At 36.4% G+C, this 26037-nt stretch overlaps 1 protein-coding gene across 2 annotated transcripts in view; it reads right to left on the bottom strand.

The window, feature by feature from the left end:
- Positions 1-26037, bottom strand: part of SH3RF1 (SH3 domain containing ring finger 1) — an 82813-nt gene that overhangs the window by 32184 nt on the left and 24592 nt on the right. For both annotated transcript variants that reach the window (XM_036382631.2, XM_036382630.2), the window contains exon 3: positions 418-693. In XM_036382631.2, the coding sequence (XP_036238524.1) occupies positions 418-693 (276 nt within the window). The remainder of the gene's footprint in view (positions 1-417; positions 694-26037) is intronic.

The raw sequence follows: 26037 nt of genomic DNA on the forward strand, positions 1-26037 counted from the left end.
TTTTCCTTCTCAACTGACTCATTACCTAACCTTCCCTAGATGTTGTTTTTCTACTTAAGTAATTAAGAACATTGCTAGTGATATGACTTCTTTCGTATCTGCAATTTGAGTGTTTCTTTAGAAGATGGAATGTTTTAAATTCACAACATAGGTTATTTCTCATCAATTAGGAACATCACTATTGCAAGTATGCAAAAATGCATTCTCAGAAATAAAACATCAGAGAAATTATATGTAATTTAGAAAGAGAATGTGAAACTAATCAATATAGGAGAAATACTTGCACAATTACCTGTCCTTTTCATATGTGCGCAGCTCCAATAAGAAATGCAGATAATTCTACAAAACAGTTATATCATTTCTTATCCAAATAAATGAAATCATTAGAAGAAAATAGTAATTGTATTCTCTTTTTACCTTTGCAAATGGTAAACAGTCTTTATCTGCTTCCTTGTCTTTTACTTCAAAATCATAAAGTGCTTTGCACTGAGGCGGAGGTTGAGGTAAAGGTTTAATAATTTGAACAAAATTGGTAGGAAAAAAGCCATGGATGCCATTGACTTCTCCATGATACCAATTTTCATCCACCTGTCGACGTAAAATGATGATGTCTCCTTTACTGAATTTAAGATCTCCAGGTTCTTTTCCCTCGTAGTTATACAATGCTTTAGCACATGGTAACTGAGGTACACCCTAAAGAAAAAGAAAAAAATAATAGATCATTAGAATTAGATGAGTATTACTAAACAGAATTTATATTCTATTTTTGAAGAGTATGAATGAAGCTGCAAAGTATGAAATTGCAAAGTAAAATTATACACATATTTTACTGCAATGATTCTACTGATTTTTCCCACACAAGTGGGAAGAGCTTCAGTTCTTGCAGTCTCAAAATCCCTCTAAGTTTCATTACGATTTTAAACATACAAAGTTTCTAGATACAGAAAAGACAGAAAAACATAATACTTTAACCTCATGTACTAATTCAGTAAGATTAAACATTAAAAAAACAAAGCAAGCAAACTGGAAAGCAACCTGACCACTTGAGAGACCACTGCCAGAAAAATGCTGCAAGAAAATACAACACTGGAATAAAAAATTTCCTGTAAGGCCTTTAAGGAGGTTTTCCTGCCTGACTTTCTTATCATCTTCCTCATCTTATTTACTTCATGGGCAGAGAATAATAAAGATGAGGACATAAAGGAGGTGTTTTCCAGCTTGAAAAACAAATTTCAGTTTATTAAAAATGAAAATTTCATCCTGGAGCAACTCTTTTATTAAATTATTTATTTAAAACCACAGCTAATAAGAATTACTGGAAAAGATCTGTTGAAGGTGTGCAGCCTTGGGTTTCCTGAACTCGATTCCTCCATAATATCTGAAAACTGTAGATCATTGGTGCTGCTCATGAATGCAGATCAGAAGGATTGCAATTTAACACTGTCACCCTCCCTTATATACATTGCAGGTATTATGTTTTAATTACTCAGCCTATATCTCCAAATTTTGCAAGAGAGAGCTGTAAAACTCTACAACTCTAGTATTAGGGCTACTGCCTTCAAAACCCTCTTTCTGCAAATTTAAATACTGGGGCTTACCCCCCTTAATGACACAAACAGCAATAACTTGCATTACTAATGGAGTCTTTCCAAAGCAAAGGCAGCCTTTATAGTCACATGGAGCACAGTATTTCACATCTTTGATGCAAGCCCGTATGGAAAAAGCAAAGTTTAATGAAATTCAAGGTTGCTGATATTATTTGCCACATCTACCCTATGGTATGTCTCTCCTCTCAAATCTTCCACCAGCTCAGATTGTAAATTGGAGTTGCACTTGCAATATCGCAAGAAGTCACACACAATGTAAGGAAATTCTCAGAAGGATTTATGACTTTGAGTCTGTCCATTGGGCAGAAGACAGAGTTTTGATAATGTATACCACATTGAACAAAATTTTATCTTTCAATATAATCAATTTTTTTTGGTCAGCTTTAACTTTTGTCCATGCATATTAATGTCTCAAATGTATAAAAAATATCTTAAAGATTAACTTCTCCAGTAACCTTTTTTCTATGCCAAACAGTCAAAGGAGAACCATGTGTGTATATACATAGATACAGAGGAGTATAATTTACATATGAATACAGGAAAATCAAAGTTCATTCTATTGTCTCCAGGATTAATATGAAAAATATCACATTAGCAGTATCCAAGCAATTGTTCACAATTGGTGATCTCCAAACTGAAGCAAATAATATTTTTCTTCATGATCACACTTAATTGCATCAGTGCACTATGATGCCACACTCTGTACAAACCTGGATACGGAAAAAGACACCAAGTACCAAGTAGGGGATTTGTGGGCCTCAGCCAAGTGAGGGGAAAATTAATGGTCAGAACAGAATAATTAAAAAATCATATATATATATATATGTGTGTGTGTGTGTGTCTGTGTGTGTATTTTTTAGTTTTATGTTCTCTGCAGAGTACACAGACAGAATGAAGGAAGCAGTCAGTGTAGATGGAGTATGAACAAGCGCAAAGAGACAACTTTGGGGGAGAGGAAGCAAAAAGAAACAGACCTCTAAACAAGAGAGGAAACACTGCTTGCTTATCCCTTTCCATCACAATAACAAACAAGCAAACAAACACACAAACAAAAGGATTAGGAGCCAAGAATTACTTGACAGAAAGCGGGCCCGAGCAATTATGGCTACTACAGGATACAGAAATCTCTCTTGCACTGGAGGTAATAGTTTGACTTCTCCCAGGAATCTCACCATTGTCCTGGGAGAATGCTTTCTATGTGCCCACGCTGAGGAAGAGGTTTTAGGTCAGCTTTTTTTAATAAAATACAGTTGGAAAAAAAATCTCTTTAAAAACAAACAAAACAAGCCAGGAGTACCAGTGCAGATCATGTCAAAGCAATCAAACTCATTTGCCATCATTTATTGTTAGAACTCCATATTGAATTTATGCAGTTTATCACAAAGGCTCCCACAAACAAATCTGCATACAAAAGTACAAACATCTGTTTATGCTTTATAGGAAGTTCTTTTCCCAGTGTAAAGGTTGAGTTTGTGCAAAGCTTGTTTCCCACATTAAATAGAAATGGTTCCAGTCCATAATTCCAAATAAAACCAAGTTCAACAAAAGACACAGTTCCCAGTTGGACTCCCAGGGATTAAAGAGAAGTAGTTAAATGACTGAGAGGAGAAGTGGATGACTTTCCCTTCTGTCCCAGAGGGAGGATGAAGCAAGAAAGAGCGGGTGCAATGGGGAGGGCTGCTTTCAGGGGTACAGGATCAAGAGCCCTTGAGCACCATCTTCACATTCCTGCTCCTCTGAGCAACCTGGAGCCGTGGCTCACAGCCGGCGCCTTCCAGGTCCTTGTGGTCAGGCAGCTCCAGCCCCCCTCTGCCCCTCTGGCTGCTCACCAGCAGAGATGGCCATGAGGACACGCCGAGCCAGAGTTTACATTTCACTCCATGCCTCTCACTTGGCTAAACATGAAAGAAAGGCTTTGGAAGAAAAACTTTGCAGCCTACCCGTAAGTTTACAGCTGCCACTTACCCTTGCAGCTCTTTGAGTAAGCAACAACAACGACAACAAAACAAAGACAAAAACCATTTTAGGAAGTTAAAATATAAAATTCAGAAGGACTCCACATGACAGGCTCTTAGAATTATTTCCTTAGTCCTTATGCAAAAATATCAGAATTTCTAGTGCTACTGATGATAGACAAAGTGTTTAAATTAATTTTTAGCAAAGGCATGGATATACACATAAATTTCAGATGCCAGATTCCTTTAAAGAAAATAATACATGATGACATCAAAACAAATGGCTTAAAAAGAATATGAAAAAATGCATATGCATTCATATACACGAGGCTCAGGTTTCTCAGTTTTCTTCTCCTAACCCAGATATTTTGTCTTAGAAACCTACAGAATGCACTATTTTGCTCTTTGGAATTATACTTTTGTTTTCAGTCACCTTATTTCGAACTTTACTTTTATTTTTCTAATGGGCAATATGCAACTGTATGTATTTTTCATCAGCTTAAGCCAAGAGAAACTTATGCCTGTGAAGAAACACGAGATCTGATTTCCTTTAAAAAAGGAGTTTTGGCGGCAGAAGCCCAAATGTAAATATGCTTACACTGGCACAAAACAGTGCTCAGTTTGTACATACTGCACTTGAAGAACCAACATTAGCTAAAGTGGCAAAGAATAGTACACCCTCTCTCAAGGAAATGAATGGAACAGACACAAGATCAGCCACAGCTCTGTTTCTCCAAAGCCTCCCGGACACGGTGCTGCTGGCTGTCCCTTTGCCAAGCAAGCAAGGCATTCCCTGGTCCCTGGCTGCAAGATTGGGAAGTGGCCTGAGCTTCCCCATGAGCCAGCTGAATTTACCCAGAATAATTACACTGGTTTCACCTGTCTGAGTTTCTTAGACACTGAGTGTTTTCAAGGGGCCAGGAAGTAGTGCCTTTTATAGGAGTACTGCTTATGTTGATAGTAAGACAGACAAAAACAATTTTCTGAAACTGGCTACATGCTCTATCAGCTTCCAGAAAAATCCAGCTTGTTCAGATACCTCAGCAGCAGTTTTTAGGCCTACCTTTATTTACAGAAAATCTGAAAACAGGAAGTTGATCCATGTCATGAGGGGATTTTTAACATCCATTATTTGCAACTTTCTTACAAGGAAAGACAGAAAATTGATTTTTCTTCACCTACACTTTTGTTTTCTTTCCATGCAGTTCCTAAATCAAACCAAGAGTCACATTAATGACCAGAACAAGTTGAGAAAGTACCACAAAAAAATCTCAAATTACACAGCAATTGAAAGTACAGTAAGTCTAGTGATACAGAGGTACTTTTTTCAGTCAATTCTTTTTTTGTTTTTTCCAAAACCATCGGTATTGTAAGACATACTTCATTGCCTGTGAAAGGTGCTTTTACATAAGGATAACATAATGCAAATGTTTGCAGCCAAAACTTGTTTGCAAGGCAGATTTGGGTAAAGTGGGTTCTTAATATGTACATCCTCCAGTAGGTCCAGGCAAACCTGAGATTTCTCTTCAGACACTTAGTCATTCAAACCTTTTCAAGGACAATACTGCTTCTTTTAATCTTCTGGTGTATTCTATTTCATATTATTGCTTTCTTGATTCAAATCTTTCAAATGCATCCTTCCTATTACTTTTTTTAAAGTGTATTTTTGCTTTCTTGCCTTCTTTAGCTTTACTAAGCTGTCCAGTCCTGCAAGAACATCCCCTTTCACATCTGTATTTTTTTAATGTCTCTTTCATCTCACTGGCTCAAATAAGTAGTTTCAAGTCTTAATTTATAGCCACCTGATCTGTGTAATTCAATTTTCTTTGTTTCAGCCTGCTTTGCTCCTTCTCTGCTTGCATTTAACTTTCCATGTATTTTGAGTCATAGAGCATATGAAAATACTTTACCAAAGACTTTCTTAAACTGCTTATATTAAAAGATGTGTTTTCTCAAGTTGGATTTCTTTCTAAAGGAAGGACACATATTCCCTGTGTTAAGATACAGGTACATTGCTTTGGCCTGAGAAATTAAATATTTAGTTTTGTAGGACAGAGCAAGCTAGAGATGATAACATTTGAAACTAAATCTCCCTGTTTCTTTTTGAGCTCCAGAACACAAAGTGTTTCCATAATCCAAGAAGAATGTTAAAAGCTGGCTCCCTGCATTTACTTTTGTCATCTAAGGAACAATTCAAACAAGGTCAGGTTTGTGCAAAGAAAGGGTGACTTGAGTGTTATTCATCTGTACCCAACACTGACTTGTTAGCGTAATCAACCTTACGTACTTCTGCCATCAGAACTATCTCAGAAGCCTGCAGAGGTCATCAATACAGACAAATTTTTTTCAGATAAAGTGTCTCTGAGGTCCTGCTATCTGGATGACAAAAAAGTAAGATATTTTTATGTCAGGAGGCTGCATCAAACTGCCAGTATACTGTAATAACCATAAAAACAAACCTTTGGTAACATCTGATATAAATTACTACTGCTGTACTGAATACAGTAAACCAGGGTTTGGGGTTATAATAGTTTATTAGATTAAAGAAGTGAGCAACGTTAATGTTGGTAAGTATATTCATTTCTACTGGTTTCCTACAATACAGTTGTACTAAATATAATTTTTCTCTGCACACATAAAGCAAAAGGCCAAACATTTGACTTTGAAAAGTGCAAATTTGTAGTTGTTTTGAAATGCTGTATTCAAATATAGTTACTTGCTATACAGCTTCTAATTTTAATGAAAGTAGAAGTTTAGCATCAAGAGGAAACTAGCTAGCCAGGTTGCCCTGATCAAAGAGATCAGGGTTTGAAACCCAACTGTGCGTAACTTAACCCATATAACAATCATAGTTTTGAAGAAAGATTACTTTAGGAAAAATACCAGGGTGCAAAATAAAAAAAATAATCAAGCCAACATATTTATTATACTTTTGCAATCAGTAAAAATTTTAGGATCTTGCTAAATGAGGAAACATTTTTACTGTTGTTTAATTAACTGAAGTTAAAAATTCTTTAATAGACTTTACTAATTTTCAAGGTTTCATCCATCTAACGCAGGTTGACACACCAATCACTCCTAGAGCCCTTTGCCTGACTCTATTCAGGACTTTACCAGCTCACTTTGCTCTTGGTAACTTGCAGAAGAATTTCACAGCACAGACTCAGAGAAACTTATATTTTATAGCAGATGGGTAGCTCCTTTATTCATGTAAGCAATTCTTATGTGCTCTTTTAAGGTAAATTCTCAATGGTCTACTTAAAGTAGCCATTTTATTAAAGCCCTTTTTGCTTCCTCTGTCTTAACAGCTTTTAGGAGAAAACATTTTGGCTTTTTTTTTCTTGTCTGATGTTCAGAAATAAGTATAAGGTTGTTTAATGTAAGTATGAGCAACTCTTTCCCACAAAGTTGTTTTGAAATTAAAAGCTGGAACACAGGAGAATGAAAGGAATTTAAAGATGTTGCCTTAAGGCCTAAGCAATCACACTAATAATACGGAAGGTTAGGAAGGGACATTTACAAAGCTTTCCAAAGGCACTTCTCCCAGTCCCTTTCTGTGTCACACCTTCATAAACACTTCTTTTTGTCAAATAAAAAGTGTGTTTTCAGAATGCTGCCTTTTTTTCTTTGACTAGTCAAAATGCAAAGTTCTTAGCTACTTCCTTTCCCAAAGTTTATTAAGTAAAGAAAATTCTGAACACTTTCCACTGAACTAAACTTCTAAGTTAATAAAATAAGTAAGCAAAAAATAGAAGAAAGTGGAAGAGAAAATAATTATATCCTGCACACAGCATGTCCCCAATATTTTAACTGTATGCACCTGACATCTTCAAGATTGCTCCTTCCACAAGCAAACAAAATGAATTATGAGAAAACTGCTCTGCACAGGAAAGACTGAGGAGGTAACTTTCAAGATGCAGAAGAGAATGCAGGTCTGTATTGCTGTTAATTTGCATATCAAACAATTCCATTTTGAATCTTTAAAAACCCTTCTATTAATTGTTTACTACAAAAGATTTTTGCTTTGAAAAACACCAGATCCTTTTAAGAATCTAAACAAAACCTTAAATTGTGCACTGCATAGAGCTAGAATGTTTATATAAAATAGCTACTTCCAAAAGCAATGATTTGTTTGAAAGATCTGCTCTGATAAGCTGTTAGACCAACACCACTCCTCAAAGTGAAAGTGCCACTATCTTCATTGGTATTCTCTTGGTATGTTCTGACTCAAGGGCATTTGATGTCTCCATCAAACTTCACTTTTCTTGTCCCAGTGCCACCATACAGCAGCACAGATCTCCTCATCTCTTTTAGCACATCAAGTTAATATCAGCACAGCAGCACAGGTTCCCTCAGCACTTAGATTCTCCTAGCAGTGTAACTTCCAATGTGTTCTCTTTTCAGGTAATATCACCCATGGCTTCTAAGACAAGAACACTGCATACCGCAAGAATAAGGAAAGAGAAATCCCTCTTGGCAAGGATACATCTACAACTCTGAGACTGGATAGTTGGACTTACTAGTCCTACTCTGAAGTGCCTCTAACTTCTGTACATCCCTGAAGAAGTCTCAGTGTGGATGTTAGAATATATCTAATGTTCCCCAGTCATATCCAATTTCTCATTATTAAAAGCCCCATGAATATCCCAAGTTAGAAAGGCAGGAACACCAACTGCTTTGAAAGTTTTGTTGTTCCAAATTCCTCTACCCCTATAAAACTGCAGAAAATTACCTCCCAGTTATTAATTTCATCTTTTTGGAGAACAGTTTGGAAAAAGAAAAATAGATGCAGCTGATTACTAATGCACTTTATTATTTTCTAGCTGTAGACACTTTGAAAAAAGTGTCTTTATAATGGTAAGACAAACTTTGTTTTTGGTGGGGGGAGAAAAGTAAGTGAAGTAGAAAACCACAGCAAGAAAAGAAGCAAACAAATTTAAAAATATCAGAATAAAGTCTATGAAGGTCAGGAGCCTGACAAAGACCTAGCAAAAGACTTTGAAATAGTATGTCTTAGTACTTTTCTGAGATAAATATATCCCTGAAGCTCAGAGTACAGAACTATTTGCCTGTACAAAATACCTAATTATAAGACAGTACTTTTGTGTTTATCAAGAAGCCTCATTTTGCACAGTTATCTAGTAAATGCCTTCACAACTACTCAATCCCATCCAAAATCTGTTGCAGGAACTGTGACAACTTTCTGGTGTGAATAGTTTCTTAAATATAACTTCCTTTTTTTTGCTTATTATGTGAACATAAAATCACAAAACAAGAGAAAAGAAAACCTTCTGACCACTACCAAAATACAGACCACATCTCAGTGTTAAACACTTTCCCTAAATTCCTTCTTACATGGCTAATACATAGCCCTTCCTTTCATTCATTTTAGTTTCCACATAATCTGGAAATTACACATCTTTGGCATTCTTTTGCTGCTGCCTAAATTAATACTTATCCTTCTAATACAGTGATTTAGAATTTACTTTCACTGTCAAAAGCCATAAATGCAATTGCCTAAACAGAGAAATAATTAATTCCCAAGCAAGATGTGTGCCATTCTGAGCTCCAAGTCCAGAACAAAGAGAAATTTTCACACAAACTCAGAATGCTTTTCTTTCCTTTTGGCTTAATGGGAGGCAGCTAGAGAAGCCACAGACCCTCATATGCCCTTCCACAAATAAAGTACCAATAACTGCAACTGTTATAATTCAAATCTGCCCTACTAACTGAACAGTCATCTAACCTTATAACAGCTTCTATCAGTCACCAGAAAGGGGGAAAAAAAATCACCTAAACATCCAGAAAACATGTTTCTGTAATCTACACAGTCAGTAGGGCAGACGTACCATACATGACAGCTGTTGTGATTTCTGTATCATATGCAGTAGTTAAAGGGATACAGTCAACAGCAATCTCAAAGAAAGAAACCATCTTGCAATGCTTAGAAACGTCTCCATTTGGTTTAACAATTTTCTTTTTTTCATATATTAACACAAAATCTCACCACATTAGAAGAAATAAAAGGGAATCTACATAAAGCCACAGGGCATTGCTAACACCTAGAAAAGATTCCATGATTAATGCCATACTACCAAGCTGTGCTATGATGGAGTAGTGGGAACAAATTGAACCATGTCATCTGCCAGTCTTTGCATGGCTAATCAGGATACATTAGCTTATTTCCTTTTTTGCATTAAACAGAAGCCATAAATACTGGAAAAGTAGATACATTTTACCGAGCACATATCAAATTCTCTCACAAAACTGAACTTACAGCAGCACTTTACAAAACACATTCTGCTTGCTTATTTTACAAGATAAAAACCCCATTAATCTACTTAGTGTAGAAGACTGGAACACAGTTTCTCAACAAATCCCTGGGACACAGGAGGCCCTTGTCCCTGTTTCAGGGAGCTGATATTTTAACACAAGCTTCAGAAGTTCCAGAAGGTTTACCAACAATATAAAAATTTAAGAGTAATGCTCTGTACTCTTCTAAAGGTTTTTACACTTTGAAAACGAACATAAAGAAGCTTCCCTCAATGTGATGTGCAAATGAATATGTTTGCCTCTTGCACCAAGTAAAGGTGAGGGAATTCCAGACGAGAAGACAGACTAAAAAAAAAAAATCTGAGAAGAATAAATGAGAAATGAGATTGCTAAAAGCAAAATCTTACTGAGCTTTGAAGGCGAGGAGTTAGAACATGATACAGGAGGAGCAAAGCGGGCAAATGACTCTGAATAAGTGACTTGGTGAGATTATTCTTGGTGAGATCAGCATGAAGAAATGTTCCTTTAATCTCTCAAATACTTTGCTGCCAAAACTTGGGCAATGGGAAAACACAGAGCTGCAAATTAAGAGGTTGCTGCATTTTTTGATGAAAACCTATCAAGGTTGACAGGCCTGACTTTTTATCTGAGCATGCTTTGCTTTCCACTACGACCAAGTGTGAATTTGTTCCCCACCAAAACAGTACAAGCTCTAAAATTACAAAGGCACTGTTAATGGTATTTAAAATGAGAGTAACCACAGGCATCTCTTCTGTCTGAATTTGATTTTACAGTCCTGGAGATAGCATCTGACATTCCATTACCTTCTGAGAGTGTTTCTAGGTTTATTTACCATTACTTCAACTATTTTGTAAATGCTCAGGTGCTTGTTCAACCTTTTGAATGAATCCAGCATCACCATCACACATCCTTCTCAGGCATTCCCTGCAAACTTTTGTTGCCAGAAACTGGAGGGACTTTGCTAAGCTTGGTTTAGGACTGGTATCATGTCCTCTTTCTCTTAAAACCCTTAAAACTCACTCTCTTGAAATTCATTTGGAATCAATTTGATTCTTTTCATATCCTGACTTCAAACAGCTTCTTGCCCATTGCATAAAAGAAAAGGTGCTAATCTTAGCTGTCACTGTAGCACACACAAATACACATTCACTGCATGCACAGAATAAACTATTTGCAATTTATTCTTACTCATCTTTTAAATTTTTCTTGCTTCAAAGCAAAAGATTTTTTTTTTACTTGAAGCAGCTGGTCAGCATTTTGAAAAGGCAACTAATCCTAGCTGAAATGATGCATCTTTTTTAAGATAAAGTTCTTGTATGCTCTTTATTGTAACAAAAGAGCCAGAAGAATGCTACATTAACATTTATCTCTTGTGCAGTGACAAGCTGGAGTTTGCACTTCCTGGTTATTTCATCCAGTCTGTAGAAGTAGACAAACAGCAAATAAGCCTTCTGCTCAGTTTAGTATAGTCAAACAGGCTTGAACACATAGTGCCTACAAGAAAGGATTATGCTTCACATTTCATACTGTTCAAATGGATCTCTTTTAGCATAAAAGCATTACTGTAAAAACCCAAACCAATCTGCATGTCTTTGAGTTATGAGGTCTGAATTAGTACATTGCATCACCACCCTCCCATCTGCTGTCACTGTCACTGTCACTGTACAAGCCCTCCCTGAGTTGTGGTTTTTTTATTCTGCACCTTCATGCTCAGTGTTGCTTAATTCCTTCAGCATCCTTCATCCTCACTTCCACCTTCCCCAGGCTTCCTTTCTGCAGGGGAGGTCAGTGAGGAGCTCTGCATTCAGCTCCCCAAGCCCTTCTGCAAGGGACAGCCCTCCCTGTCCCACTGCCCCTGCTCTCCCTGTCCCTGGAGATGAATTGGCTCTGCTCTGTCAGCAGTGCAGAGAGCCATATTCCATGTGTTTATCTTAATTAACCTCTTACTCCATTAAAAGTTGCCACTGGTTTTACATGGCAGCTAGTAATGAAGCAAGACGGTGAACTCCAGCACATCCTGGCCAGGTTTTCTCCCAGGCTGCTCTAGCCCAGACTGTCCTTCACTGTACAGGATGCCTAATTCTTACAAAAACTATCAGCTCAAATGAAGCAAAATCTCTCAGTACTCTAACTCCACCATCAGAGGCAGGGAGAGCTGCATAAGCAATACACAAAGTATAACTAGATAATTCAGGGTAGACAGATAAAGATTTTCCATTTAGCTTTTCAATGCAATTGTTTCTCCAAAACATTTGTTGTGGATTTAAGCATGAGATGTGAGGAAGGGTTAGAAATGCTGGGCAACAGGAGGCTTACATTGCAAGGATAACCTGTTCACTTCTCAGTCATTTACTGCAGAAAAAGTTACCAGAACTTGGACCCAAGGAGGTCACAGTCTGATTTGACTTACACCAGTTCTGCTCCTCTAGTCCACTTGCACTGTTACCATTTTATTAATAGCCAGTTACAATAAACAGAACAGAATGCTCTGTGACATAGAAACTAGAAACTGCCAAACTAGTTAAATGAAGGATGTTCCAGCAACTGTGTCTGCATGCATTGTGGAAGAGGAAATTTGACACTAACAGGCTGATCATTACTATGCAGTCATAACACAGATTAAACCTCCATGTTTACATATGATTCCATCAGGAAATCTTCCACCATCTTTTTTCATATTTATTAGACACTGCCTGTAAATTGCAACCTTTGAGTCTTACACACACAAAGCTGCTTCTTGCAGGTAGTCCTCTACTTCAAAATATATATCCTTTCTACTTCAAGCAACAATTTATTAGCAATTCTACTCTATTTTCATATGCATTTTACTAAAAGCCTTTAACTTCTTCAAATGTTATGAGAATTTCGTAGTCACTTTGTAAACCAACATCTGAAGTATCTCCTGGACTTACACCACAATTCATGAGTCTCTGTATCTATAAAAAACAAATTTATACAAGAGTTGGGCTTTTTACTCTCAAATATTTGAAAAAGGAAAGTAATTTTTTTTCCATTTTTCTATGATACAATCACAAAGGAAACAATCCATTCTTTCATCTGGTTGAAGAAAAATTTTACTATTTTACTTTCACAGCAAAGAGGGTTTATATTTATACCATGAACTGTTTCAGATCTGCTTATAGTTTTCATTTGTGTTCATGCCATAAATTAAAACTTATGCTTCTATATAATGATTTTTATCAAATAGCTATATGAATGAAAATATTTAGTAAGTAGCATATTCTGGTACACTTTTCTCTTTTTTCATTTTGGAGAGGCCTTAACATAATGTATATGAACTACACTCCTTTTTTGATGAAATTAAAATGGAAGGTGTTCTCCAACAGTGGTCTACTCATCCAAACATTCCCTGGAATCAGAGTAGAATTCATTCAAAGTATTACCTCTGAAGAAATACAGCCTGTGGCCACCAGGTCCTCAGCATCCACTGTTTTCTTCTATGGATCCATTCCCACTACAGATTACTTGTAATATAGATCCAGCCAAACTTTTCCAAGCCTAAAGAAGTTTTTAGTCCTTTGGTTGTAAAACATGATACATGCCGTGATCTCAATGTTTTCTTTGAAATACTTAGAGCAGCTCTTACTCCAGCCAGGTTAATCTCATTAAAAGTTTATTCCATGGAAGTTAATTTCATTATATTCTTCCTCTACAAGGGCTTCCTGTCTTTGAGACTCCACAGCAAGCAAATTAATAACCATCTACTTACATTAACAGGGATTGCACAGAATAATTATGTTCCATAAATAAATACTCAAGAACAGCTTACAAGAAGTACAACTTTCTCATTTAAATAAAAAGCATTTTAATTAAGCAAGTGCAACCATAATGCATTATTATGGGAAAGCACTGCTCTGGAGCCAAGAGTTAAGAATCAGATAGGATAATGAAAGGCTGACAGCTCTTTAATTCTCTCTCTTAACTATTCATGCTACTCAACTGGTTGAGATATATTAGGAAAGCAGAATTCAGTCATTCTGCTTCATAGTTCTTGGACTCAGACGCCACTAAGGCCTGATGGAAAGAAAACTCCTGGAGCAGGACTCTCAAAATAAAGTGAAACTCCACCTCTTTTTGTCACCATGGTAGGACAGCCTGCACCTCAAGGCCCACTGCTAATGGAGTTGGTTTTGTCCAGCTCTTGTATGAGACTGTAGCTTATTTATACAGAATCAAACAGATTAACTTCTCTTAAAAGAAACACAAATACACAGGAAAAGCTCTACAAATCACAACAACATGAACACAGCCCTCAGCTTTGTAACTGTTCCACTCAGCACGTTTATGTGAATTGGTGCTGACACAGAAATACAGACCTAAATAAGACCCTGAATATTTATTCCTGTAGGTACCAAACCTGCATATGGTGAAACAATACTTATATTAGGTATTGGTACGTGCTGTCATTACACACTTTCACTGATCCTGCAAGGTAAATACTCTTCAGCCACTGACTTCAGCTCAAAGTGAAACAAATCATCTTGTAAGCAAAACCCCTCCATGTTTCTCCTAACTAACCTTCCTGTCAGGTTTTCTTGAGGTTCCAGTTTTTCTCTATTCACTCAAATCTGTTCTCTTTTTAGGATGGCTGAGGCTTAGGATTTGATGTGATCCTAGACACAGTTTTGGAAAGCATCGCATAGCAATACCAATGTATATCATGACATTCTGTCCAAAATCTGCAGCCTTCAACAGAGCCGACTCACAAGTCTGCACCCAAACTGCCTCAAAGCAGGTATTTAACGTTGTTTCTAAAGAGCCCATTGAGGCTGTGATGCAGAAGATCACTTCTTCCAGAAAGGCACCAAGTGTTTAACTGAAAACATTGATAGACAAACAATTTAGCCATTAGGATATTTTCACTGGCATCCCCATGCTACAATGATTTAGATGCTTCTTAATGCACTTGTGCACTCATGGTAACTTTAGTCTGTTATTTGCTGGCAATGTTAAAAAAATTAAGAATACATAAGGTCTAGCTAGAAAAAACACCTAAAATAGTGTCTTAAGCATGTCTTCATTTTTTATTTACATTTTTGGGGAACACCAAGAAAAGTCTCTTCTGGCACATATCAAGGTACTTTCTTATAAAATTTCTCCATTTTGGTTAGACATGAATGTGATCATCCCACAGTACAAACAAAATTCTACCCTTCAGAAAAAAATTGGTGTGACAGCACCATGGTGTCAGTATTCTGCCGTGTACATGCACACACTTCTGCAAACCTCATTTATCATCCACACATCAGGCAAAATACATTGCAAATTTATTATATTGCCTAAAGGAAATAAAACACAATATCTCATTATTCAGGTGTTCAAATTTAATTTCCTTTCGGTATTTAAGTCTACATTAGCAGCTTACATTTAGTTTAAACTTCCAGATAAACAGTAAATAATTAGCTCTTCATAAAGATGGCAAGAGAGTATCTCCTGTGCTCCTTGCATCACACTGTTTTTGCAGTTTTCAAACCTTCAGCCTGGGAGTGATTAATACATCTTCCTATTTGTTTTTGCAGAGCTAAAAGAGTTTGGTACTGCTCAAGAGTTTGGTAACATAAGGTTTGACTCCTGGGTGCTCCAATTAAATCATTTAGATGTTATGAAATGTCAGACATGGCCTCTCCTCTCCCTTCCTTAAAAAAAAAACAAACAAACCAAAACCAACCAACCAAACAAAAAAAGACATTTCTGGAATGTACTTACATTGTTTGGGGCAAGTAAACAAAGCACTGTATTAAATTGCCCCTGCAATTACATTGCTAAATAGTTACAAGTAAAAGCTTCTCCAGATTTGTAAAAGGTAGTACAGCTTGGTTTCCTAAATTTCTTTTACTTATATCTCTAACATTCTCCCTAAAATTACCCATACTCAAATGTTTTTTGTTAAATTCAGCGTGAGTCTTTGAACACTGTACAGAGGAGTTTAGCATAAAAACATATCCAAAAGAATGGCCTTTTAGAAATCAGCATTGTCATCATTATGAATCAGGATGTATTTTAAGAGCATGTAATTGATTTTCTTTTAAAATATTAAAGACAACAATAAAAAAGCCCCACAAACTTTGGAATCTTGTTCTCAATGGCAACACTTATTGTTAACATCTGCTCTTAACATGAGCTGGAATATAAACCTTAATAATGTGGATGAAAATTCCAAGATCCAATACGACTTTACTGAAAAAACCCTGATTTGTATGAAACGTTCCATGTCTCTTGTGGAGCCAAAGGCAATTTTTAGCTTGGTTACATCTGAATAGGAATCCCTGCGGTCTTGGCCAGCTCCACTCCTCTCTCTATCAAGCTGCATTAAAACAAGCAGGAACAAAAAAAGGCAGAGTGCCACATTAGTGCCATCCTCTGCCTGGCTCTCTGTGGCTGCTGGCTGCTCACTGAGCACATGGATAATCTGACACTAGCAACAAGAGTCCCTGTTCCAGATGGCTGCTAGGGGACATAGCAGTGGTAAGGGACACTGGCAAACCCCAAACACTATGGGGCCAGTTAACACACAGGACATGAAGAGGCATCACAGGTTACTCCAGTATTGGTACTGGCCTAAATCTTAAACTAATGAAAGTCAGCAACCTCCTTAAAAAGGAGACTGAAAGCTGAAATGCCTTTCAAGAAAGTTATGTGTACACGAATTGGAGAAATAAGGTAGGTGGTCTTCTACTCTTCCCCAGCCAAAGGAACAAAGGAACAGGATCAGGTTTTTCCTTTGCTTGGGTTCAGTGGTTTGACTGCTGCAGTTTATCACTAGCTAATATTCAACATGTTGAACAAAGACCAATCAGCCAGTAAAGGGAAAATTGCTAGAAAGCAAACATACAGGCAGGGTACCAAACTAACAATTACAGTATAACCACAGCTTCAGCAACACACAAACTGAGTTAATGGGATTCACCTGGTATTTCTAGGGAAGAAAGTTCTCTGCCTGTGCTTCCAGATCAGCCCACACAGACCAATCACTTTGTTTACTGACAAAAGTCCTATCTTATATTCTCTTTGTTAAATAAAATTATCTGCCTTGATAGGGAGTTACAAATCTGGATTTCTAATGAAAAAGCACCGAGCTGAGAGTAACAGGCAGACCCAGCTGTGTAAGACAGCCATCAAAATCCAGACTGCAGCTACCCTGCAGCTCCTTGAACAATGACTGCTCCACTTCCCTACAAAGGGGAAAGCCACACATTATCCTATCCTATCCTATCCTATCCTATCCTATCCTATCCTATCCTATCCTATCCTATCCTATCCTATCCTATCCTATCCTATCCTATCCTATCCTATCCTATCCTAAATAAAGCAAGTTCTCAGTTTGTGAAACATGTTACAGGGTGACCGCTCAACACGTGCAGATCAGAAGAACTAGGAGCAACTCATTATTTAGCTGGCTCTTAGTAAGGACCAGGACTATGCACACACTCACAAGTAAAAGCTCACTTTAACAGATTTTGGTACAATTGACATAATTTTGACTTTAGCTTGGGTTTGTATTCACAAGCTGTAGCTAAAGGCTTCAAATTTGTCACTCATTCACCTGAAATAATTTACTGCTCCTTCTGAACTGTTACCTTCAATTACATCAGTGTGGCTTCACAGTCAGTGAAGCAGGCTGGCATCCAAAAAAACCAGACAGGCTGTAATGGTTTCTGAAAAATTATGTCTTATCACACCAATGAAATTCAAGAACAAACACAGAAATACAGCATTTAAAATCTTACCTACATGAGAGACCTAAAGTCTTCTACAAGAATGGACTGTTTCCTGCACTCACAATGCCCCTCTAGGGAAAGGTCTCACATAAAAACAGGAAGGCGAAGGATCCCAGTCTGGCTTCTCTTCAAAGAGGTGATAATCTATTGGTTCATCCATGAGACAAATTTCAGATTTTCCAGAAATGAAGCTGGTGTTTTGGAACAGAAAATGTCCCAAACTACTTGTTTTACATAACCATAGAGAGATTTTTCTCCCATTACATCACTCCCAAAAGGTCATTTTAATGATACTTCATTAACAAAGGTTCAACTAAAAGGCCTCCTAGAAGTTAGCTTTTTTCTCTCTAGATGAGATTTTGATACCCAAGTTAGCCCAGTAAGTAAGAACTCAAAGCTAGTTAGCCCAGTAAGAACTCAAAACTAAGCCTTTTTTACTGTATATTATTAAATTAAATTTAAAAATTAAATTATGCTAATATATAGAATGCTAATATAGTTTCTCAGCTTTAGTCCTCAGAGATTGTATCAGTAAAATATAAAGTCAAAAGAAAAATTAGTCAGAACAAATTTTAATATAGTTGGACTGTATAAAATAAAACATGACATGCATCTACCTCTATAGAGACACTTTGCCTTGGGGGCTTTTGTTGGGTTTTTATACAGTTATGCATACACCAAGCTTATAATGTAAAAAATTGGCTTGAAAATCTGAATGTAGTAACAGAGCAATGAAATTTCACCTTTTAACATTAGAAGTTGAAGAAATCTGCACTGTTCCAAGAGTTTTAGACCTCCACAAATTATTTCAAGCAACAAGATTCCTTTTGTATGGTTGTTTGCTGCTTAGTAGATAAAAAATTATATATATCTCTAACTCTGTTTAAATACTGTCACTGTGACTGCAAGGACTTTTGCTCTCCTCTTCACATCTTTGCTACAACTGGTCACTCCTGGAATAGTTAAATACTTTACAAGTTAAGAGTTTTATGCTTCTCCTGTCTTCAATTTTATCTTCTGCTCTCCATAAACTTCAGCCTGCTCACTTCCAGTCTTTGAGAAAGAACAACTTGTCCTTATACCCCATTCTGATTAAGGGTTCAAAAAATGCAGTATTATTTAAAAAAACCACAAAAACTAAACAAAGCCCTATTAAACTTCTAAAGGTGCTCATTTAGCCCTCTGCCTTTTAAAGATATGAATTAACTTACTTTTTTTTTTTTTAACATTTACCAAACAAATAAAGTGGTGTTTTGGATTTGGGTGTAGGGTTTTTTTTGTTTTGTTTTTTGCATTTTTTTTTTACTATATCCAGCAATTAGTTAATTCCAGCAAAGACAATAGTTCTGCATCAATAACACTCCAAATATTTGCTGTTCCCTACTGCCTTGCATTTATTACTACTTACAAATATTGTTTATTTAAATCCCTTGGAACCTCGATTGTTTCCAGGTACACAGGGTAGATCAAGCTAAGTGGAGTGGGGAAAGGCTTTGAACAATCTGAGACCAGAAGAGGCTTCCATAGCAGAACTCCATACCCAGACCAACTGAGCAGCAATCCATCTCCTCAGAGTTCAGCAATTGCTCTGACAAAGTAATAGCTTACAACTCGCTCAACTAGTCCCTTCCAGAAGCATCAAAAGCTCAATTTTGTTGTGTTTCATCCAAAGGTGAAGTGATGCCACAGAGCCACAGAAAACTGCACTATGAACAGAAAAACTTTATGCCAAAAAGCATTTGAATATATTTTATTAAAATATTTACAATCTAAGGAATTTAATCCAGAACTTGAAGCAACGAAGGATGGAAAATAGTAGGAAAAATGAGACAGTGACAATAGGAAAGGCATGCCCTAGGCAAGTTAGGAAATCCCTCCACAGAGTTAATACACTCTTTTTATATTTAAGAGAAAGTGCATTGCTAAAACACATTTGAACAAAAATTAGGATTTGAATTTAAAGAAAACTTCTCTGATTAGCTTCAGTAAGTGTTAGTGTTTTGTCTTGGTTTCAGACTGAAAAATCATGCAAAGATTTAATAATTTGCATTAACTGGACCGATAAGAACCCCAATTTCTGACAGCCAAGTAACTGGCTCAACAAGTGTCATCCCACAGATCATCTCAGTATCTTCCCCCACCCACACACATACTCCCTTTTTACCAAAGGGATAAAAAACCCAGCAGAATATTTGTAAGATATCATGCTTAACTTTATGTGTTCAGGCAACAGGGGAAAACTAATAACTCAAAAAAAGCCCACTCTCTTAAAACAGAGGAAATACATATAACAGAAGGATTATATTTTATCTATTGGTGTCATACTGGGATCTGAAGAAGAAAAGCATTTTAGTTGAACAACAAAGCAACCCCTCTAGCAATACAGAAAAGCTGGTCTCATTACCTCATTACTGGAACCAACTTAAATTTAGACACAAGGTAGTTCTACTGTCTCTCCCTTTCAAATAAAATTTAGATTAAAAGCCAGTAACATTACATATCAAGTCCTCCAAGTTATTAAATTCAGAGAATGCTTGCAGAACTTCACATAATCCCCCTAGCATAACACAGTCTCTATTATGATCACTGATCATATTATATGATCACTCTTTTAACTTTCTTGAGAGGAGGCTGTATGACATTGTTTTCTTATCATTAATCAGTGATCATAAATCTCCATGTCTTACTCATTTGACTAACTCAGCATACTCAATTTTCAGTTTCCCTTACTAAAGTTTTAATTAAATTAAACAAAATTAAATTATTCTTAAATATTGAAAATTGCTTCAATGAGATGACAGAGTGGTGTAACTTCCATTTTGCAGAGAGAGACAAAAAGTTAACAACCTAAAGTCCTCATTCCCTCTAGCAGAGACTTGCCTTGCTCCTTTCTGTCTAGCTTTGCTTTCTAGAATACAGAACATTCAGCTTTGTACTTCAGAGTTTCATGCAAGAGGTACCAGTGATGGCAAGCATCAACATGGTAAAACAAGCAATGGATTTTTCCATATTGGAAACTCCTGTAGACTTAGGAATGGATAACATGTTATGATTTAATATTGAAACATCTAAGAAATCTGGGGAAAAGAAAGACATCGTGCAACCACTAATTCAGATAGAACACCTGAAGTACTCAGCTAGCCAAGACACCAAATGATGCTTTATCTGCATGTAAACAGGAAGAACACTTCCTTTCCAAACACTCACAAGCAAAAACAGATGAGGAGAGCAAATCTATCAAGAATTCTTGAGACAGTATATTGATGGTATCACAAAAATTAGCATTGCCATATCAAGTTTTGCACTGTGTTGTCAAATGTGAGCTTTAAACTCAATTTTGTTTTAAAATGGAAAGAGATGAAAGTATTGGCTTTTGCAGGAAAAAAAAAACAACAACTGTTCCTTCCTTGCATTTCTGGTTCACAGCGCTTTTCTGGCCCTGCCTACCTGAGTGGATCAGCTAAATTACCCTTAAATACCTTGGAGAAGGAGAAAAGAAGGCTTACAAGCAATTTTAGGAATAAAACAAAAACAAATTTTTAGGACAAAGCATCATTTCTATCCCATGGGCACATATCGAATGTCCCTTGCTTTAAGACCTACAACATCTGTTCTCCTCTTAGACTTTTATTTTTAGTTAGCTAGAGATAATCTCATATAAATACATCTGGCCCCAGAGAAACCAGCTGCAATATGTAAATTTTACTGAATGGAAAACATTTGGGGTATTATTTTCTAGCTGCCCCTTCCCAGACAATCTCACTGATTCCTTCCTCAAGATGGACTGAGCTGCACTTCCTCATGTGAGTGACTGAGACTTGATTCAAACACCGTGACCGGACATACGCACATCCTTGGACTCTCAACGGTAAAAACTCAGGCACAAACTAAACTTCAAAGTGGAAGCACTAAGACTTAAAGCCTTCAACTGCAGACCCTTCCTAGTTGTCAAATGGAATAATTGATACAAAAAGTGAATGTGTACACCTCTCCTTTCATCCTCCACATCGTACTGTGCAATATTGAAAAGCAAATATTATTGAAAAACTATGTTCCACAAATGTATTTTCCAGTGTTGAATAATCAACAAACTCCAGAAAACTACTGCAGTTAATATCAGAAAAAAACTCTCCAAACTTAAATGCATCATTTAAATTCATTGTGCCCAATACTTTCTCATTCTGACAGAGCATTTTGAAGCCTGACTCATAGTTTGGATTGCAGCAAGTGAGGCAGGCAAATGGAAATGGAAAAGCTAATGTCCATCAGCCTAGCTATTTTCTATATACCATTTTTGTATTAGCATTTCAAAGGATCTATGAATTAGAAATCAGCTGTCTCCAGATGTGCAGTGGGACTCCAGTTACTTCAAAAAACCTCATGAATTATGTCAGGAAATCCAAGAAAAAGTAATCAGTACTTCCAAATTATTTAATACACTGTTAATGACTATGTTATTATAGCTTGCAAAATGCTTTTTAAAATCACAAGTGATGATTTTAAAATGCTCACAAACACACTTCTGGCAATGCACACAGACTCCTCTTAGGAATTGCTCATTAGATTGGTAGTCAGCATCCCTACTACAGCAGATTGTGTGCATGTTATCACACCTGTAACAACAAAAAAAAATTAATCTCTTATTCTTCTGTTTCCCAAAACCAATCAGCAATGTAAAGTTACAGTTTAGCTAGCCAGTGTTACCAGAAATCAGGCAGAACATTCTCCTTTGGGTGAATGAGAGCTAGTACCCATTCATATTTTTGCACAGGTTTGTTCATTAGCAGCTTTACATTAAAGCAGAACAGCAGCTTTCTGCAATAACGACCTACTGTGTTATTTTAACATGAAGCATGTTTTGGACACTCAAGAAAGAAAAAAAGGGAATATTAAATCATATGACAACTTTTCCTTATGATGCCTCAAAACATGTAATTGAATGCATTAGATAAACAAACATATGCAGTCAAAGTAGAACTAATTTACTTGGGAATAGCTTTCTATTTTGCAGATGCATTGAAGGCTTGGAGTCTTAGAAGGAAGCACTTTGGAGAATGCTGAAGGTTAGATTTTGTTTTGCTTTCTCTGAATATTTGTTGCAGGGAATACAGGCTCTTGAGAAAAAATATGCTTTTCTGCTGGCCCTCATTTTTCCCAGCAGACAATAGCTGCTACTGTCCAGCGTTTAAATGACCTTTGCCCTGCCCTCCTACTTTGTTTCCCTTAGGAATGTCATTCATCCTTTTGTAACACTTTGCAACTCATTATTGCCTTACTTTTTCCTGCCACTTTTGTTCTGGTCTTTAAAACACAACATATACACTGTTTCAATCTAAGGGGGAAAAAAATGAAAGGAAATAAAGGAAATCATTAGTACTTGGGAGAATGTCCAGAGACAAATATTCCCGTGGTACTTCAATGTAATCTGAGTTTTAACCCATAAATTTACTAAAAGTAGTTAGTGTAGACATAACTAATTACCACATTAAATACAAAATTTAAGGATACTTCTATTTTTCCTCATTATCTATTCTCTGTCATTGCTCCCATATCTTCATCAACATTTCATCATGCATTTGTAAGGGAAAAGAGGTTGCACCCCCACCCATCTCAAACCAGTCTTTATGTGATCTTCGTATACTCACACCTTTCCTTAGAAAACCTGAATTTGTTTAGGAGAGGCATAATCCTTATCTACACTCATAGTTTTCACAACATATTCTCACTGTTTCTATTGCTTCTTCTGATACACAGACACAGAGGAACAAAGGCAGACCTCCTGCTTTTGTGACACACCTGTGCAGCTGAATATCAGAAGAGACTGAACTTTAAATAATCTCTCCTCACACATATAGAGGTACAATATGTTTCTTTGAAAATTTCTTTCAAAAACTACCTGAAAAGAAAAATTTCAACTTAAAGGCATAAATGACTCAACTTCCCCAACAACTATACAAGAGCATCATTTTCACAGTCAGCAATAGACTAATAACACTTTGCTTGGCCATAGTTCTTTGCCTAGGAGTAGTAAAAATACTGGTAATAAAACGTAAAAGTATCCAAGGATTACAGGAAAGTGGTAGCTGCAAAAGTGCAAAATTTTGAACTACTTTAGAAGTCCTACATATTGAAATATACTTTGGCAATCAAACCTAACTTTCAGAAATACATAAAGAGAGAATACAAAGCTTATAAAAATGAGCAGCTTGAATAATTCTTCTAAAAAACAAGCATTACAAGGCAACATTTACAAAAATTTACTGTTACAAAAATGATACAGAACATTATAAACAACACATGACAATTCAGTTAACCCAATGAGATAGGCACAATTTAAGCCATTGCCAAAACAGAAAAGGTTTCAAGAGGATATGGTTGAGGCAACACTAAAATGATTCAAAATTACAACTATCTACTATGAACCAGCAACCCAGCAGGAAAAAAATATCTTCTCCTTTCTTTTAATTTACCAGATTATTTCTCGCCATGCTGGTGCTACACACTAGCAAGAAAAATGAAGTCTTTGTTTCCAGTTTTCCTTTTATTTACAGTTCTGTGCCTCTCGGAGCTCACAGCCTCACGCAATGAAAACTGCCACTGGAAACATTGCGACATAGTGTCAAATCACACAGTTACTTCCACATCACATCCAACTGTGGAAAACCAGAGCTCTCTCCTATAAAAGAATAGCTGATATGTTACATATGGTATTTCATTTTTTATATTTTTTCTTTACTGTTTTTTTCAATCCTACTTAATAACCCAGCTGCCAGTCACCATGCCAGTAACCAGTTTCACACAGCAGGCAGTTCCTGTCTAACATCAGGATTTAAAATGGACCCTCCTGCAATCCATCCCTCAATTCAGAACATCTCAACTTCTGCAAACAAATAAGTGCAAAGATCAGCCCAAATCATTTACCACTTTGCCAACTGGCTCCTCATTCCTCAGGGTGAAATCCTTGGCAGTTTGGCAGAGATGCTCTTGTCTGCCTTCCAGCTGCCTGCTGGGATGAGCAATATTTACCGTCTTACTCTTCAATCAGAAGCAACAAATAACAGCATGAGTTAAAAGGGGACCAATTCCATTCCTGCAGAAGTATTTGAACTACTGTCTTCAGGGAAAAAATTCAAATAGCCTCCCACGTACTCACCAAAACTCAGCGTTAAGAGCAGCTTTAATCTTTTAGATGCAACAGTGAAAATCTCCAGCCACTTCAGAGGAGAAGCAGTCAACAGTCTAACAGTGAGTGAGTGTCTTCTCCAGAGCCCAGCTGCTGGCAGCACACAAACCTGCTCTGCCATGAGTTTTCTTGCTGGAAAACTGTTCAGCATTTCAATGCTGGAACATAATAATGTGAGTCACCCTATTTAAAGCATGGTTTCAGATTTCAGATTTCAGATTAAAAGGGGAAAAAAATCATTTTACATTTTACAATTACAGTCCTAAATTTTACGTTCATATGTGATCATTTAGCATTAGATATGACAGCCCTTATGCTTAAAAAAAAATTATAAATTCATCTCTGCACAAATCAGCCTGTGAGGTAAGTTATACACCATCTATCAGACCAGCAATTCCAATCATATTTAGTGTAATTTAAGCACCACTCAATTTTTCAACTGCATTAGCTATAGACAATTTATACAGTTTTATCATTAAAATGTACCATCTATTCTAACTATATATAATGAAAGGTTTCTGGCTAACACCACATGACAAATGTAAACTAAAATCACAACAATATCTAATTAATAAGAACTGGAAAACAATAAAATCAACTTCAGTTTGCCTTACTCTTTTACTAAAATAGGCACTTTCTAAAAAGTAAAACACTGGAGAGAAGTGAAGATTAAATTTACTGTGTCACAAGATTTTACTTATATATAGTATACTTATAATAGCTAACAAATTAAAACTTGAAAAAATAATTGAAAAAGTCAATGTATTTTAGACCTTCTCACTACATGTCCCCAAAAGGTACAAAACAGGTCTGCTTTTAAAGATCAAGATGGTAACATCATACATACATGATAGATCATACACTTTTCCCATATTTCAATAAAAATAAGAATAAATTTTACAAAAAAAACCCTCTAAATATTTAGATTTCTTATTTTAAAAGTGATATTTACCTTAAAAAATGTCGTGAAATGTAGCAGCCATTGAAAAAGTTGTGCATTTTGGTTATTATGGGGCTTTATTTCAAGTAGCAAATCCACTTAAAAAATATCCTCGGTTTTGGACAAAAATACTGGATGCCACAGTTCATGGTTTACATTTGCTGTATCAAAATTTGCCTAAAGCACCAAAACATGTTATACTATTCCTATTTTAGATAATTGTAGCAACTCTTAAAAGCATGAGATGCTAACAGATTTCAAACAAGGAGCGCAAAACCTCTGAATTTTAACAGTTGGGACTATTAGTAGCACCAAAACA

The sequence above is a fragment of the Molothrus ater genome, chromosome 4 (assembly GCF_012460135.2).
Source record: "Molothrus ater isolate BHLD 08-10-18 breed brown headed cowbird chromosome 4, BPBGC_Mater_1.1, whole genome shotgun sequence".
Classification (NCBI taxonomy): domain Eukaryota; kingdom Metazoa; phylum Chordata; class Aves; order Passeriformes; family Icteridae; genus Molothrus; species Molothrus ater.